The 19,184-nt window shown below is 43.6% G+C and overlaps 1 protein-coding gene across 1 annotated transcript; it reads right to left on the reverse strand.

Annotated features, from left to right (window-relative positions):
* Nucleotides 1–587: 587 nt before the first annotated feature.
* On the reverse strand, nucleotides 588–18,952 carry LOC147216380 (glycogen synthase kinase-3 beta-like). The gene is made up of 11 exons (XM_086178422.1): nucleotides 18,362–18,952; nucleotides 13,567–13,652; nucleotides 12,905–13,006; nucleotides 12,662–12,745; nucleotides 10,799–10,909; nucleotides 9,776–9,906; nucleotides 9,264–9,468; nucleotides 9,079–9,174; nucleotides 7,468–7,654; nucleotides 5,755–5,832; nucleotides 588–4,683 (listed from the first exon to the last, which is right to left on the reverse strand). Exons 1-11 carry the CDS (start codon nucleotides 18,534–18,536, stop codon nucleotides 4,622–4,624), a joined length of 1,317 nt encoding a protein of 438 aa, XP_086034548.1. The 5' UTR covers nucleotides 18,537–18,952; the 3' UTR covers nucleotides 588–4,621.
* Between the last annotated feature and the right edge of the window lie 232 nt (nucleotides 18,953–19,184).

Genomic DNA, 19,184 nt, shown 5'->3' on the forward strand with positions numbered 1-19,184 from the left:
GATCACATTTTACCTGTGTTAGCACCCCCAATAATGAACTTCGAGATTCGAAAATCCTTCTCCGACTTCCCCCTCATCAGGGCTCACGTGAAAGCAGCAGTTTGGGCTCTTCCACATTGACATCTTCCCGCCAGAAGGCAAAAACAACGGCTTAAACTCTTTACTTTGCAAGTAAAGCGTTAAAAAAAAAAGGAAAAAAAGAGCAGAGTCGTGGTTGCACCGGTTTGCCTTGAAGCGTCGCTGTGATCTATTCAGCTCTCATGAAGTCTTTCACGCTTTGTTTTGTTTTCATGCGCCCCCATGCTGTCTCTCCTTGGCTATGAAGGGGCTGTGAGACTCGAGGCCCACATGGTGTCATCTGAAGTGGCAATTATAAATTTAAATCTGACATATTCTTGCTCCGAATGCTTTCTGAGGGCAGATGGCGTTGTATCTGCACAGACTGTTATTGTCCTTGTGATTTTGGGTTATGAATTTAAGGCAACACCGTTGCTAAGGGTTGCCTAGTAGCGGCCCGGCGATGTTGAAAAGTGATGAGAAGTTTCTATGAATAGCATTTAAAAAAAAAAAAAAAAAAAAGGCCACAATTTAAACACAGTTTCATCACTTTATTACAGTAAATGAATCCATACATACAGACACAGAACAGACACATTGGATTTTCTCTCTCTCTCGCTCTCTCCCTCTCCCTCCATCCCCTAAAACATGACAGCTCACCGGGGCGAAACACAACAGTCTCAAAATTGAAAAAGGGATTTAAAAAAATAAATAAAAAACAAGAGCGTTGCTGTGGTGTCAGTGACGGCGAGAATAAAAAATGAAACACACACCTCTGATCCACTTCATTCGTAAAAGTCTGTATGAGGTTTGATCACATGCACTCTGTCGCTCTCTCACACACTCACACACACTACTGATGGCTTTGTTTGCTGCGACAACACAAATATCGGTTTCCGCTGCCCCGTGTTCATTTGCAGCAATTCCAACTGCTTTACAGCCCATCATACAAAAACTGCCCACGTGCAGCACCAGCTGGACATAGTAATGGGACTCCTAGTTCAAATGAACACTTTTGTGATCGAGTCTGACACAGAACTCCCTCTGTAGACACCCGTGACCTTTACCAAGGTCAGTGTTTCCAAAATACTGCACAGTAATCACACACTGCAATCAGTCAGCAACACGCAAAAAGGCAGATGCAGAAATGCCTCATGCGACCCGGCTCCACCTGCAGGCCAAGCGCTGCTTTCAATGTCATCCACTGAACGTGACTTGAGGTCTGAGCTCACATTATTTTTATTATCATTATTATTATTATTATTAAAATTCGTTCTCTAAAACTCTCTAAAACTACGAAAAAATGGATGACAAGGCCAGAAAATGAGGTTTTCTTTACATATATATATATATCAATCACATGTAGTAGTGATCTGACAGTAACAAAACACCTATTAGTAGTGAAGAGGATACAGTCCATTGGGATCTCTCTCACACACACACACACACACACACACACACACACACAACAGGAAAACTGCTTTGTAATTGAATACAAAGTAAAGATATTCAGTCCAATAGTCAAACAGCATTTAGGCCCAGTTAAAAACAAAAACGCAGTTTCTCTCACATCTCCTGTAAATTTTTTTCACGTGCCTCATATTTTTGGAAACGACAGCTGACAGATAAGAAGTCGCTTTTGGAACAGAACCTTTTGAAATATTCATTTCCACGATGGACGGGAGAGGAGAGCGCGGAGGGACGACGACGCGCTGCAGTACGATTTCCATCAGACAACAACAGAGACAGGGGAGAGAGAGAGAGAGAGAGAGAGAGAGAGAGAGAGAGAGAGAGAGCAAAAAAGGATGAGGTGTGGGCTTTTCTCTTTTGTATTTACATGTTGGGATTGTGTGTGTGTGGGAAGGGCCTATTTACAAAAATCCACAAAGACAACTTCTTTGACAGAATGAGGGGAAACCAGATATAAATGGCTCTGTAATAAAAATTAAAAAGCATAAATTAAAATCTGGATATTTACACATGCGGCGGCGGGGCTCTTTTCACATCTTTTCATAGCCACAGAATGTCTGACGGCTCTGAGTGAACGAGCTTGGCCGGGGCCCAGGCGCAGAGGTCGCCGCACAGCTAGGAAACCTAGGAGGCTTAAGAGGAGAAGCTTGCTGGAGAAGTGCTCTCCGCTCTCCTCGCATTCACGGAAAGGTTCGTTCATATTAAAACGGGATTAAAACAATCGTGATTAGACACAGCAGGCAGATGACAGTATAATAGTATCAAATATACTATACTACAAACTATCCAGTGGTGTGTACTGCTCACTAAAGTCGGTACTGTTGGCTTCTCTACATCTAAAAACACCGGCTGTCCCTAACACCAGTTGGTTTGCACATTGACGCTCCTAAGGATGCTTATATTGATAATACATTCTCCTAGAAATTATGGTATTATACCCTTAGAGCCTGGAACAGCTTTCTCCTCCTGGTTTTCATAACGGGGTAAATTTAGACTTTGTTCTACAAGAGCACACAGAGATAAAGGAGGAATCGTCCCCCTCATCACCGGAGCGCCTGTTCTGTTCTCTGAGTCATCGTTTGTACAAGGCAACTACACGTAAACACTGAATGACCCTTTTCTTAAAACTCAACTCCTGCAAACAGGAAGTAGGAGGTTGCTTCGAAAACCCGCCCGGTCTTCGTCCCGACCCTCGCAAAACATAAGCAAGACACGAAGAAGGCAAAAAAACCCCAAAATATTTTCTCCCAGTGACTTTAATGAAACATGAAATCTCCTTCCAGGTATTCTTTAGGGGGATGTGCTACTACATGGAGGAGGGAGAGTATCCATTTATGCTTATTTTCCACACAAAATTCTTTTCAACATGAACACTGGAACAGAAAAGGATCCTTGCACTAACAATGGATTCGACCAAAAAAAAAAAAAAAAAAAAAAAAAAAACACTTTTTGGCTCTGTGACAAGAATTTAAGATAACAATTAAGAATCACGGCTGGCGAAACTTTGACAATCATGCTGTGCTCTGTATTGACCTGCACTGTGGAAGAACAAAACAGGAAAACAGAACAGCCAGGAAAACTATCTTCACAATGTGGGAATTTTAAAAGCCACCCCAGGGGTGAAGTTGGGGAAACCCCTAAATATTTGAGTTCTTATCCATGGTGATGACTGTATATGCCTATTGCTTTCTGTTCAGAAAAGTCGAGGTGAAAAGTTGGTGGGGGAGGGGGGGAGAATTTGCATTTTAAAATAGTTTACCTTGACCTTAAAAACAAAAATCACAGCCTGTTTTAGTGACATATACTTTTTAAGACAGCCAACACCTTTTGTTTTTGATCACAGTAAGACGCGACTTTTCAAAACAAATTTTTCTTTCTTTGGGAGTTAAAAAGGGAATTAAATTCTGGTGAGTACATTCTAGGGGTTGAATCAGCCGGGAGGCCGGGGACGGGGATTGTCAGACAGGAAACAACTGAGCGAGTCTAATTTTCTAAATCAGGTTTCCTGAATACCACTTTTAACAACTTATGCTGAACCGACAATCACAGGTCCACGAACATGAATGGAGTTCTCCTGCCAACATTTATGGTTCTCCCTTCAACGCTGAAGTTTAAACTCAAAATAAAAGCATCACTAAAAAGCCAAAGGAGAAACAATTTGGCAAAGGCATGTCAATACGCGGGTGTTCATGCCTTCAGAAAGAAAATTAGCTTATTTTCCTCGTTGAGTTTAGCTGTGGATAAAGGTCAGGACATGACGAGGCCACGCTTCTTCTCAGACAGAACGAAAAAATGACTGGTCGGGGAGGTGACGCGGACGATGGGGGCCGGGCTGGCGGCCGCTTATCTTTTCCGTCATGTACGAACACATGATGCATCCTGGGTGCTGGCTAATCGGCGGTGCGAGGGTTTCTCCAGTAACACGCAATGAGGTTGTGACCCGCGGGAGACGTGACAGGACGTCGGCGAGCGAAAACAAGGATTGATGCTACATGGTATTGTTGAGTTTGTCTGACACCTTCAGCTTGATCAGGTTCAATCCTGCCGTTAAACATATGACCGGAGAATCTGGGAATCGATGAGCCCGTACAGCCATTCTCCTGAGTTGAATTTCCTTTACCCTGATGACCTACAGTACTTGGAGCCATTTCTGGTCTTGCTTAGGCAGTGTTCAGTTTACCCCTAATGTACTTACAGGGATGTAAAAACACTGAATAATAATAATAATAATAACAATAATAATAGTAAAAAATAGAAATGAAAGTGAAAGGATGATCTCAATTAGTCAAATAAATAAACAATATAGAGGAAGAGGGAGGAACAAGTTGATTTAAAAAAAAAAAAAAAAGGTTATATTACAGAGGACCAGCCCCAACTACTGAACCTTCACACATCACCCGAGCAGCGGTGACACAACTCTGTAACAACCTCCTGCTGAAAGGAGTTACGTTGTTCAATGCGTTTACTGAACAAAACTTAACCTAGGAGGAGAGCAAGCAGCATGGAGGAAAGCAGTAAAGTGTGTGTGTGTGTGTGTGTGTGTGTCTAAGATAAGGGTGAGGCTGGCAGGCGGGCAGGCGGGTGATTGGATGCTTCAGATGCTGTTAAGGGATCCTGGCACTGAACTGTGTTGGGAGGAATCTGAGCCGGTACCATCTACAGGTGCGGAGAGAAGGACAGTCGTTTAGTATGCAGTGCTTGATCGCGGGAACACTACACACTTAACATCATGCAGACTGACCAACAGTTGACCAGTTTTTGGATTTGTCATCGCTTGACAGAGCCGCGCTAACCAAGAAAACTTCAACGGGGCAGTATTTTTCGGTATTTAAGAAGCGGAGGAGAAAGAAATCACCGATATTTCTGATGAGCATTTAGCCTAGCGGCCTGTGTTCCGTGTGGTCAGATAGCAATATTTCAGGTCATTCGGACACACGTCGAGGATACAAAAGAATCAGAGCTTGTAGCTTTTCAAATTAGAAGCGATAAAATGTTGTAAAGTTGCGTGAGGCACAGAGTCTTTCGGGCCTGCTATTTGCTCCTCTGTAACGACAGTAGCAACTGGACTGTCACGTCAACTGAGTGGTACTGCGACTATAAAGCGGCACATTGCACACCGTGAGCACAGCGCCGCTGGAGAATGAAGGCATTTCTGATGCGAATGCACGCTGCTGCAAAGGAAAGTGCATAGATGGTGAAAAGGATAATGATGGATGGCCGGGAGATGCCGCAAAGACATTCACTGCTCCTACAAAGTGAAACCTGGCTTTATTTTCCTTTAAATCAGTTAACTTAACTTACTTGGAGGTTGTTGTTACTATGGAGGTTTTGGTTGAATGTTTTGCTAAATTAATGGTCATGAAAGCCGAACAAGCATATCTAGGTTCAGTATCTCTTCAATTTAAAACCCTTCAGTTTTATAGTTTGTTCTATAGAACAAAATTCCCATCTGCTTTTCTTACTATAATTCAAATGAGCATATGTTAGTATATATGTTCGCATACTAACCTGTGCAAGAGAGCATGCCATCATTAGCATTAGCTAATGGACAATCTCTGGCTGCCTGCTGCTTGGGTTTGATTTTGGATTGAAGTTTATTTTTTAAAATCACAAATTTTTAATAGCTTGTCTCTTTAACTGCTTGATATTCCCACATAGTCCTACATCAGCCGCCTAAAAACTGCGGTCTGGCCAGTTACAATAAGTGTAGCAAAGCGGTTTCCCCACCGTGGGCGGAAGCAGCTGTGTGCGAGCGGGCGTGAGGAGGAATGAGGGTCGAGTTCAGCTGGGGCTGGATTGACAGCTCTGCAGAGAGAAAAAGAAGGGAAAAAAAAGGGTTTGACGCCTCAGTGACTCATTTAACGATAGGATGATGTCGTTGACAAAAGGACAGTGTGTGCTCCATCAACAGACGCTCCAACAAGGTTCTGGCACCGAAAAAAAAAACAAAAAACAGGTACACCCACCATTCACTACATTTGCCTGAGCAGATGCAACCGTGCAGAGTAACTCAGCCCGAGAGTCCATTTGCAGGGTTCCTGACCCTCCATCTTCCCATCACTTCGGTTTTGAAAGAGATCTTGGATCTTGTCACGTCATGTTGCGTTCATGACAACCCAGGTTTTTTATAAATAAATATATATACATTTATTTATTTTATATTAACTATACCTGTCTTGTGAGACGAGCTACTTTGCCACTATTGAAAACAAAAAGGCCTGCCATCTGTTATGGACTGAGTAACAGACAACACTAAGGATACGATTCTCGGAAAGGGATCAGTGTCTCCAGTTTGACACAGGTTTTAGTTTCAGGACGATATTTCTTCTTATTTCTCTTTTCCTTCGGGCAGCTCCCTCCAGGGGTCGCCACAGCCAATCCTCTGCCTCCGTCTAACTCAGCTTCCACTTCTCTCACAGCCACTAAGTTCATGTCTTCTTTCCCGTCATCCGTGTTGAAAATTGAGTGAGGGAGGGAGTCAATGAAAGAGCACAGAGAAGACTTACCTTTGTTTTACCAAAAGACTCAGAGCAATTATCACCGTGAGTTCGATAAAAAGATGTCCGAAGCCACAGCAAACTTTACTCATGGATATCAGCATTGCAAAGCCGGAGACCTGAGCTTGGAGTTAGCGCTTAGCTAGCATCCCTAGTTATGCTGCCATAGGATTACTCTGCTGACAGATATCCCATGATGCACTTGTCTCATTCCTCACGACCTTCCTATCCTGTCCGAACATATGTCCCCTCATCCCTGCATGATAGTTACCTCAGATCTTCTCCAAAGTCCCTGGCCTCCCTCATTTGGCAGGTTCCTAAGGGGTGTGGCTTGATCTACTGCAGCATCTCGCCAGTAGTCCACCATTGCTATTTCTTTTATGAAATTAAAGCTGTTATCGTATCATGTCAGCTATTTGCATGTAACTGTTAATGCAAATGTTATCATTGATATGGATCATTTGTGCCTGTCCCTCCCCACCCTCATATCCCTGTCTCCATCACTCTTGCTTTCTATGTCCTCTCTCGCTCTCTCTCCTTCTACATCGACCGGTCGAGGCAGAAGGCCCGGAAGTGTAATGTGACAACTGTGTTGTGATTTTACACCATGTGTATAAAATCCGACTTGCTGCTGACCAAGAGGAGGCCACGTTCTCAGGTAGGCTTCAAGTGTTGACAGACATCAGTTGAAATGATGGCAAAAATGTACAAATAGAAAAAAGGGAGAACTCAGGACAGGATTCTTTCTATAACATTCAAAAACTAGGGGCAAGATTACAAAAATACTTAAATGAAATACTTAAATAAATACTAAAATGAAAATGTCATTCGACTCAACTGCTGAATTCAAATAAAACATGACTGAATGGACACACACTTTGGATGCGGTTTGGGCAGAATGTATACTAACGGAGAGCAACAAGGACAACCGTTGTTCACTTACCAGTCGTGCTGAAGTTGAAGAGCATGGGCAGCTCTCGGCCGCTGGGCAGGCGCGTGTTCGGCTGACGCAGCTCATCGAAGAAGGCATGTGAACAAGCCTCTAGAGGCGAGAGGCGCGAGGCCGGCGTGTACTCCAGCAGCCGGGAGCAGAGAGCAATGGCTTCAGGAGGAGTGCGGGGTTTGAACACCTGAAGGCAGAAATGCCGCTTTATTCCAGAAATTAATACCTTCCACAAAACCGGGATAGCGTTAAATTAGCGGAGGACACATTTATGTGAGGCAGCAGAGATGGGCCCCAGGATATGAGACGCTCCTTCCAGATATGAGGTGCAGGATTTATAGCCTGAAGATCATTACATGTGTTAAAGGTTATGCGCAACTACGATGTTAGAATTTTGATTTCTTTCAATCTTCAAGGAAAAGAAGTTTAAGTGGGAAAAAGGAAGAGCAGCAAACAACATGCAAAGCAAAACAACTGCAAGTGCTCCACCATTGGCTTTGTGGTAAATTTAAGGCTTCGCTTCCCTTTCGCTTGACTCTGTCATCTCAAGGAGCCACAGTTAATAGAATGAGAGCCTTTATGATGTGGAGAACGCCGTTACATGACTTCTAGTGGCAAGATTTAAAAAAAAAAAAAAGAATTAGAAACCATTACATTTGAACAAGTAAGAAGCTGTGCTGAATTAGAGAAAAACATCATATATATGGCAGTGTCTCATCAGTCGTCCATGTTTTTTATGAAAATATGGATATTAATTAAATATTATTTTATAAATATAATGTATATATTTATATTAGAGCTACTATTGAATTTGCTTGGGTTCTGTCAATCATTTTAAAAAGTGCGGTCCAGACCTGCTCTGCATGGAAAGTGACCTGGGTTGTGATTCGGCGCCATATAAGTGAAATGAAGAGCAACGAAAAACTTTTACCAGATGTGAGCGTTCGAGCATTAAGATGTGGTGTACGATGTATATAATTGTACAATTATCGTTCACCCAGTGATTCTTTACTCTTCTAAAGAAGTAAGACACCCTGGGGTTTGACTTACAACCAGAACATTACATTATTCCATTCCAAACAAATGGGAAACTTGAAGATATAATTAGAGTTGAACTAAATTTAGAAAAAGGGTGTATCTGCATACTTCTTGTCAGTTATCCAGAGCAAAAAAAAAAGTTCCAACATACAGAAATCATTTCACTATTTTCACCTTATCTGCAGAAATTAACTCCTTGGATATTGAGCTTTTTTTTTTTTAATTTTATTTTTTTTATTTTAGAACTTTAACCTGAAATTTTAACCTGGTGGTGGTGCAGCGGTTCATGCTTCCACCTCTGAGGATGAAGGTGACCAGTTCTGTTCACCAATTCTGTGTGGAGACTCCATTTTCTCCCAGCCCGGGATTCCTCCCAAAGTCCAAAAACATAGAGGAGATTCATTGGAGACTCCAAACAGTCACACATGTGAATGAGCGTGATTGGTTGGTTGTCTCCGCGTGACGTGTGGACAAGAGAGTGAAAGGTCATCATTGGCCCTGTAATCTTTCGGAATAAATTCCTTCATCCTACACGGGGACACTGAAGAGGGAAACCTTGTGCTTTTGCTTTACCTTGGTCCATGGATGGGCCTTGATCTGAGGGAATTTGAATTCTGTGTAGTTTGGGTTCATCTCTCGAATCTGCTCCCTGGTTGGGGTACCGAGCACCTAAAATTAGAGGCAGGGCTAGTGTTACCTTTCATACAAACACATGGGGACAAGAAGAAAAAAAAAAAGCCTGATAAACAGACACTTACCTTGATAATCTCTACTAGTTGGTCCACGCCACTGTCTCCGGGAAATATAGGCTGGCCAAGCAGCAGCTCAGCCAGGACGCAGCCTGCAGACCAGATGTCGATGTTTGCCGTGTAATCTGTGGCACCAAAAATGAGCTCCGGGGCACGGTAATACCGGGAGCATATATATGACACGTTGGGTTCGCCACGAACCAGCTGCTTGGCACTGCGGAGACACAAGACCTCACGCTGAATCAACAGCACAGCTTCAAATGGCGGGTTTGCGGTTGAAAGGACTGGCTTTCGGCACTTTGTCATTTCTCACTCGTTGTGAATGTGAAATAAAGATACTGCAATAATCGACTGCATTCTTCCAAAGCTTGTCAATGCCAGGTTGGTAGTTGGGTAGACAAAGGTAGATGCTTTTAAGCACTATGCTTTTACGATGTGAATCGAGGTCGTGCAAACTTGCCTGGTCTATTTCGATTCTCAATTATCTTCGCGATAGGACGTTGTCACTTCATGCGGCTCACCTGCCGAAGTCACACAGCTTGAGGATAGCGGTTTCTGGGTCAACAAGGAGGTTCTGGGGCTTGATGTCTCTGTGACACACACCCTGGGAGTGGATGTAAGCCAGACTGCGAAACAACTGGTACATATAAACCTGGGGGAAGAGCATGGCGTAAGACCAACTGTACACACAGCCAACGAGGGGAACAATGGCATGGAAATACACTAGTGATTTCGAGGATGCCTATGCATTACAGCAGCTGGGTAGCAGAGGTTTCCTGTGAGAACAACCTTATCAACTCCAAGGGTGGAAAAAAATGAGCATTACAAAGTGGTTTAACTTATTTCTCACCAGAGCACATAATGTTCATAACTAAGTGAAAACCCTCTGTAATGTAAGATTAAAAACTGTTGCAGTACTAGTTTTTCCAATGAAAGAACTTCTGAGTTTGCTATAAATGCTGTAATGGGTGAATTTTAAAATACAAAACTGATAAAGCATAAATAACCTAAAGTAGTAGGTCAAGCTAAATTATTCAAACCTGATTACCTTATTAACTGTGTTTTGATCTTTAAGTGCTGCCCCCCACCAGCAGGGAACGCAGGGAGAAACTGCACAAGAGTCCACGGTGAAAATAAGAGGAAGCGTCTTTCTAATAGAGGAAACAAAGCTTCCTCAGGAAAGCCAGCATTGAATGGACCCCCTCTACGTGGCATACTGGGACAATAAATGGAACAGAGCCATTGTTTGTTTAGTCGCTACACCTGCGCTTTACCTGCATTGAAAGATCAAAAACGTCTGGCCGGCCATGGCCTTTTAACACATCACGTCTTTTGTGCTGTTTTCCACAGCACAGGGATCTTTGATGAAGACTATGGAGATAGTGAATCTAGGACTGAGACCCAATGGCCTGACAGAGGGTGTAGAACAACTATATCACAGCCTCCGACCTTGTTGGCCCCACTGGCAACTTTTGAGTCAACATTAGGAACAATGGGTGACTACGGTGCAAGGAAAGGCAGGAAGAGGGTCAGAATAGCATTACCTTCACATATATAATAGGAATGATGCTCTTAGCCTTGTTGAAATGCCTGGCAACCCTGTAGACCGTCTCAGGGACAAAGTCCAGCACCAGGTTGAGGTACACTTCATCTTTCTGAAGAGAGGGAAAGGGAACGAAGTTTAAAATATGGAATAATCAAAATCCAATCCGCTTGGCCGAGCAACAGGGCCACTTTAAGACCGGCCAGTGCAATAAATCAAAGTGAAGCACCCCACAAGAACACACCTGAAATATAACCGCCAGGCAGGGACCATAATGTAAAAGCAAAACCTTAATCTAGCCGGCTTACGGCCGTCACTCTCAGAGCTGATACCCGCTTAACAGTTGGTGCAGAAAAGAAGTATTTGAGCAACCTGTACCCCCAGAGGCAGCTGTCAGTCTAACAGTCATTTCGAATTGACAACATGGTGCTCAATTCTATTAGGCCTGCAGATGTGTAGATCAAACAAAACAACTAAACATTATTCTGCGTGTCACTAGAACTACTAGACAGCTATTTGATCGCTCACTCCACCCGTCTTGCCAGAAAGATTCTAGCTGGATTCCCATTCACGGGAGTGCATGATGTGTGAAGTATCAGGGTGAGAATCACACAGCGAGCTGAGCAGGCACTCGGGAGCAAAGTTTTGCCGAAAAGCGGCAACAACGAGGATCCAAATAAATACTAATCCAAGTTTAGACACTCGCTCTGCATTATGGCGCTGCGTTGGACGTCAACAGCTGGTCCGCCCCCTTGCATTGCAACACTGCTGAGGTTTTGTCTGCTCTGGCACTGGGCTGTTTTCACACAGATACCTGTCCGTCACATTGTGCTGAGGAGCTCTTAGAAGATTGCATCATCCTTTTCTGACCAATGAAGTAAGATCACTCAGCATTAACTATGCCGTGTTGCAGCACTTCTGACTACTTTGCTCCTGCTCATGTTTATTCATACAGCACTGTGGTGTTGTCAAGACTATTTACATGCAAGCTTTTGAACTGAGGTAATTTAGCTGGAAAATGCATGACTAGTGACAAGTTATTTTTTGGTTGTGTAGCACTGGTTGGGTTCAGGGGGTATTTTTACAATTTTCTAATCAGGGAAACGCGTCATTAAATAATGCGGGTAAACTCAAAGAAAGATTAATAAGATGGTCAACATCATGGTCGAGAGAGAAGGCCGCCCGTGTTGAGCTCGGATCTGTGCAAGGTTTCTGCCAGGTTTTTCCTTGCGGTGGTCGCCAAGTGCTTGCTCATGGGGGAATGTTGTTTGGCACATATGAATAAAATCTTACTTGACATCATTTAAATGATTAATATGCTGTCATGACAGTTGACTAATTGTAGCATTTGATGTCACTGAGCTCAAGATAAGCACCAGCCCTTGCATGTGAAGTGTTTTGTGCGTGGTATTCTAGGAATTTAACCCCACTGAAATATGTTTCGCCATATTATCAGTCAGTCCACCTCTCCCTGAAACTGTCATCATCGTACACACAACAGGTGCTGTAGCTGTCATCTTCCTGTTTATGATGAAAACGACAAACCCTCTCTTCCCCTCCTTTAGAAATCCACATTACTGGAAATTCCAACCTGGCAGTCCATGAAATTGTTTTGCACATGTATTAACTATATATATATATATATATGTGTGTGTGTGTGTGTGTATATATATATATAAAAAAACAATGTATCAACACTGCATCGGAATTGTAAAATGTTTCTCATTAAATAACAATAAATTTGGAGAACAAATTGGGAGTATAGTGACACAGACCAGGACTGTACTCCAGGAAATAATTATTATACTTACAATGATTTGGCTATTTGTTGACACACAGAAATGCATTATTTTGCAGAACATACCTTCTCACCGCTAGAGTAGAAGAAGTAACGTAGTCTGACAATGTTACAGTGGTCCAGTTTCCTCATGATCTGTAGTTCGCGATTCTGCAAATATAAGGAGACACATTGATGTCTGTTGGACATCATGCCCCCACCCACCCTGAGAAAAAACACACTGAGGGAGAAAAGTACTGTGAAATTCATCACACACATTTCAAAATCAGGACATTACAGGGAAAATATGGACAACATTAAATTCCCCACCTTGAACCTCTTATCCTGTAGAACCTTCTTGATGGCCACCATCTCTTGGCTGTCGATGAGCCGAGCCTGATACACGACACCAAACGACCCATTGCCGATCACCTTGGGGGGGGAAGGGGGGGTCAATGCAAAGAGGTCATACATTGAATTGATATTTTTTCCCCAAAGCTTACAGAGAATCAACATCATGGCAAAGGAGTGAGGCGCCTGGCAAAAAACAAAGCACACAGCCCTATTCATCCCTTTGAAACTGCTGCTGCTTTGCTGGAGTTGATCGATAATCACCTGTCAATCATCCTTTCCAACGGGTTAGGGGAGCAAATCCGGCACGAAGACCTGTCATGTCGACAGATTCCGTTTTCACTGAAAATCTACGACTACAAGCGGCCGACACACAAGTGGAAAAGAATCAAAAGGTCTGGCTCGACACAATCACAGGGCCAGCCGTGTGTCATTTCATGGGCCCATGACCGACACCCTTGCATAACACATCCAAGACAAAGATATCTATGTGGCTAAGAGAAAGTGGGCTGTGAGTGAATAAAACTCACCAAAAATAATACATCCACAAGTGCTGATCAACCAACTCATCAAAAGATATGATGCAGCAGTAAACAGTTTTACTACCGTCGTCAAACCAGGGATGATTCGGATTTACTCACCTTGATGTCCGTGTATGAGACTTCCTGTGGGCGGTCCGGCCCCTGACCTGGTGTGGCCACAACCGTTGTCACCTTCCCGTTGTCTCCTGGGGAAAAACAAACAGGCGCGAGATTCGCGTCATGTGAGGAGATCGAGTATGTCCCAATCACTTTATCTTTCCTGCTTTGACTTGAAAGAGCGCTCAGGTCAAAGTAAAGTAACTGCTTAACTGCAGAAGAATTACAGACAAGTTGAGTCCCGCTGGCTCCTTCTACCCGGAGGTGAGGATCTTAAAGTGCTCCCGACCGAAGCCAAGTTCTCCTAAAATTGAACAAAGGACGCTCGCGCCAGCCGGACTCAACATAAGGACCGTCTTTCCAGTGGCCATTCGAGAATGTAGGTTAATGATGCCCCCGTGGTGATCGGATGTCAACTTTACAAAAACCTTCAAATGAAAAAAGGGACGGCCGAGTTGAAATCCGAGATACTGTGACTAATTAAACTGAAACGCCCCAAAAATAGGTCAGCCGCCTTCTTTGTCCTGAGGTGTTCTAACTGCTTTGAGCGATAGTGGTCCTATAAGATTGTTTGTTTTATTACGCCACATGCAGGCCGATATGCTTGTGCCTCCATGTAAATACTCACTGGCATTTAACTCACTAATCATTCATTTCAGAGAAGGGTGTGATTGGGAGGGGGGACACACACGTTGTGCAGTGATGAAGATTTTCAGTCAAATGTAGGACAATAATCCTGCCTCAGAGACCGTAAGACACCTTGTGGTGCCGGGGTGTTTTATAAGCCTTTGAAATGGATTTCACAGCTCATAATTAGTCATCTGAAGCGCGGACAAAAAGGCCCATGGCGCAAAGATATTATTTGAGTATGGTAAAACATCTAAGTGACATCAGTCGCTGCCAAGACTATGCCGATCATGGTTACAGCACATTGGAATCTATGATCAATTGATTCCATTTATGATGACATTTTATTTCCTGTGAATGTGTGCGTTTGTGTGTGTGTGTGTGTGTCCTGTTACGCTTCAGGTATGCCGCTTAAAATCTAGTTGGCAGCGCTGCGGCTGAGCTTTTTCATGCACTTCAAACAGCGGCACTATTTCTGAGCTGAAGCTAGTAAACACAGAGCAACGTTACATTTTGTGAAAGAGCAAAAAAAAAAGCTGACAGTTACATGCATATTATTGAGACGGAATGCACAGCGGGATATTTCTTATTTTGAAGCAAAAAGCCTTTTTGGGAAGGATTTTCTGATTTTGCTCAGTGGACCTCTAAATTGTGAATCTGAGACAAAGGTCACACAGCTATGTCAACTATGTTTAGCTTAACTTTCCAACGCTTGCTACTCTGGGAAGACCAAGGATCAAGTGAAACGCTTCTGTGCTCAAACTCTACACATGCAGACACACTCTAAAAGATATTCACTGGGAGTACATGCTTTTCACCGGGAAAAATACCCAGAGGAGACAAACCGGGACATGAGGCAATTAGTGCAGCGGATGGGACTGGCTTCCGACAGCTCTGTCAGAAGTTGGACTGACAGTTGTTAAAATCTGGGCACATTATGCAAAAAATACAAATTCAAATTATTTGGGTAGATGCGTTTTTTAGAGGGACTATTCATCTTATTTTTTATTTATTTTGTGTGTGTGTGGGGGGCAAGTTCCCATATCTCAAAGCATGATCACCCACCTAGATTTTTATAGGCGACCCCCCACAACTATTTCAAATTTCATTTTTTCACAGTCTGAAGTGTTTAGTGGTGACTTTGAAAATAAAATATTTAGAAGTTAGATGAAACGCTTATTTGCTCTGAAATGTATGTATACTTACCATACACTTGATGATAAATACAAGCGGGACATGCAAAAACTCCTATGATGGGACCATCAATCATATCAAATTCAAACAGCACATACTCAAGTCTTGTTTTAGTAGAAGAGCACCTTGTGCAGATGATGTCTATCAAAATGTATATATATGATGAAAGGTGTATGGATACATTTTTGTTGTGACAGTGCTTCTTTGATAAATACCAGCAAACAGCATGCATGACTTTGACTTTCATCAAGCCTGAAACCAAAGAACCTGCACAAAACAGAAAGTAATCCATTTTGGGAATTGGCTCAGGTTCAACTGGCTTAGTTAGTTTAGTTCATGGGGTTTAACTTGGGGTTTATTTCATCTTTTTTTATTTTTATTTTCTCCTAACAGAAACTATCGCTCTCATGACAGTGTGATTTGTGACGGGGGCAACCGCACATACTTTGTGACAGACGATATTGCTAATGACAGTGCGGCAGGACCTTTGTCATCTTGCCTTTCTGAATTTGATTGAAGCCTGAGTCAAGATCATGACTTGACAATTAAACTTTTAACCTCTTCCCTCGGGGTGCTTGACCGAGTGTCACAGTGATGTATCACTGGTAAGACAAACCACCTTCACATACTTTGATACTTTTGTTTGTGACGGACAACACCGCACAAACTGATGTGGCCTTGTTACAGCTGGAGCTACGCACGAGTCCTGGCATCCATCAAAAACATAACGCATACAGTAACGGCAGCCATAAAAATAGAGTCATCAAATAGTCTAACGAGCAATATCTGTTACGGCTGAATCTGTGAGGAGAGTGACCAGGTCACCGACTGGTCGTGCAGGAGGAGAGGCATGCAACAGGAACACGGGTTATTCCTGACTAAACCCATGTAGGTGTAGACATCACTGCTCTTTCCCATGGTGCATTTTGTATACTAGAAGGTGGAGTTGTTTATATATATATATATATATAAAAAGACAAGTAAGTTTTCCTTATTAATACGCAATGTGCTGCAACAATGATAAAAAAACCCCTCAGTTTTCTTTGCTTTTTCATGAAAACTGCTCGAGTACAAATTGATGTTATGTCCCTGCCGCTCATGTGTGCTATCTTGACCATCAAGAGAATGACCACTTCTCTAGTACGTAGACAATGATAATATCCCAATTAAATGTTTTTATTTTCACAAAGTCATTCATGAAACAAATGAATTTGAAAAAGAAAACAAAAAAGACGTGACTGTAAGACCGAATATTCAAACCTAGGCCTCCGCAAGCTACAGCTAGCTTACCATCCGTCCGCAAATAACCCGAGGACACATCTAAAGAAAATGCGCTGACAAGAGCCCAGATGTCCAGCGGAGCTCCATCCAAACAAGTCACGCCTGGACTCACTTTATACCACCTGCCACAAGCTTCTTAATTGCGGCACGACAAGATGCACATACCGCCAAAAATTCTTTATTCATCCGATCGGAGGCCGACAGAACACAAGCCCGAAGTCCAAATATGTGATTGTGTAAGATAAAGGTTTCACTGGAGAAAGCGGAGATTAACAAGGTGGCATTACAGATTGTTTTTATTTACTTTGAAAGTGTTTTTTGAGGACCATTCAAGCACTCTGTCACCTGTTCATTACCCTCCGAGAAAAGTCTTTGCAACAAATACTTCCTGGGTCTCATTATCCCCCAAGCTATTTCACGGCGTAAAACATGGCAACAAGTAAATTTGCTAATACATCAACCAACCGTTCAAACGAGTTGGTAAGTTGATCTGTGAACTTAAAAAGTTCGTAATGAAATGGAAAAAATTCAGTTTGCAAAAATGACTTCTTAAACCCGCCACTACAATTTCTGACTATGAATGCCGACATACCTCCATTTGGAGTAGAAGGACTTAAATACACCCCATAAAAAGTTGTTGTTTTTTTTCATAAAAGTGGACATACTTCGAGGGCACATATAATTCATCACGGTATATTTTCCAGTGTTATATGACGGTTTGGCATGTCAAAACCACATCATTGGCCCTCTCATTTTATCAGTGTTTAAAATGTCAAATAGCATCATTTCCTTTCCAATTGATGTGGCTAATGGAGTTAATACATCTCTTGAATTTAGCCCCCTTTGTCTCCTACGACTAACCCCACATCCGTCTTCCGAAAGAAATCCATATTGACCGGGGGCAACATCGGGTCTTTAGAGGGCTCTGGCAGGTTTAGCCGCTTTCTGCTGCTGAGGATGGAGAGGGAAACAAGGGATCAGAACTGGATAGGGCCTTCGACATCAGCCCTCACAGGTCACACATCCCCGGGTTCTTGTCAACACTCGATCACTTCCACATAGATGGCTGTTTGCACCCATCCATCTTAAAGCGGGCAGAGAGCTGGCAATAGGCAATCCAGGTTCCTGCGGTGGCTGACAGACAGTTGCATCCTCCAGATGTCGGCCACCTGCTGCTAAGCTTGTGTCCCACAGGTGACCTTGCGAAAAGGGAACTTTCCGCCCTGACCTCGTCTCAAGGCGAGTGAGACTTGGTCGTCGATGCCCCCCTCCGAGCACCCGGGGTGACCACAGCATGGAGCACTTAAGTTTGGGCATTATTGCCACAAAGAGCCCGTAGCACCGGTCACTACATCGGACCACTGATAATTATTGTACGTCTCCGAATGGGTAAAAACCGGAGACAATGGGCGTATGCGGTTGACGTGAACGCTATTCCGACAACAGCGCCCAATACAACCTTTGGCTGAACGAGGAGGGGACCGAGATCACATACAAAACAAGTGGCTATCGTTAGCATGCTAGCTAGTGAGAATATTAGCAAGTTGGTAGCTACTGCGCGGGAGCGACACCGACGACCCTCTGGGGTGTGACACATGAGACCGCGCGGGGAAAAACCGGCTCCAGTCCACATCCACGGCGCTTTCTATTTGGTAGACGAGCTGCGACAAATAAAGGCCGGTGGCTGGAAACTTACTGGTGAGCTTAAGGTTCGAGCATCCCGACGAGCTGCTGCCGGAGGCCTGCGCGACCCCGGACTTTCCTGTGCTACTCCCCACGGCAGCGGCTGATCCGGTGGACGCGGCGGCAGCTCCTGGAACACCTGGCGGCTCAGCAAACGAGCTGGTCCTGGGCCGCCCGCTGCCGCTCATATCTCTGTACAGAGGTCAGGGTTATTTCTCACTTTTTCGGCCAAGCGACTACCGACTATGGAAACCCAGCGGCGGAATAACGCAGGAAGACACGGTAGAACGCCGCTCCCGATGCCGCCGGCTGTCTGGGCTGATAGCTATTGCTACTAGAAACAGACGGCTCGCGGTGCCTTCTGGGAAATGTAGTTCGGGTCGGTCGTCGTTCTGGTCCGCGGCGTCGCCTCGTACAACCGATTGAACTACAAAAACAAGACCTACTAGCATATATTAGCGAGGTCTCTGCATCCCGCCCCCTTTGAGGGAAATGAATATATAAAGAGCCGCACTGGTGCCTCACATTCTGCTGCGAGTCGAATAAAATGAAATATATTCCTATACTACTGAAACCTCTCAGCAGTAACAACAGAGGAGTAATATGTAAAGTGCAAAAATTACAATGGATCAAAAGCTGCAGAAGAAACTGACCTCTTGTTGACTGGTGTTTTAACTTTTTCCAGGGTTTAGGACCAAGGTGATCCAACCGTAGGGCGACTGAAGGTGAATTAAACCTGAATCAAAATCGGAGATCACTTTATTCGTGCCGGAGGGGTAATTGGGGGGCACGTGGGGTAGCGGCATTAAATTCTGAACATCAGAGAATAAAATTAA

The sequence above is a fragment of the Fistularia commersonii genome, chromosome 30 (assembly GCF_037954325.1).
Source record: "Fistularia commersonii isolate RoL2024-O1a breed Wild chromosome 30, RoL_Fcom_v1.0, whole genome shotgun sequence".
In the NCBI taxonomy this organism is placed as follows: Eukaryota; Metazoa; Chordata; class Actinopteri; order Syngnathiformes; family Fistulariidae; genus Fistularia; species Fistularia commersonii.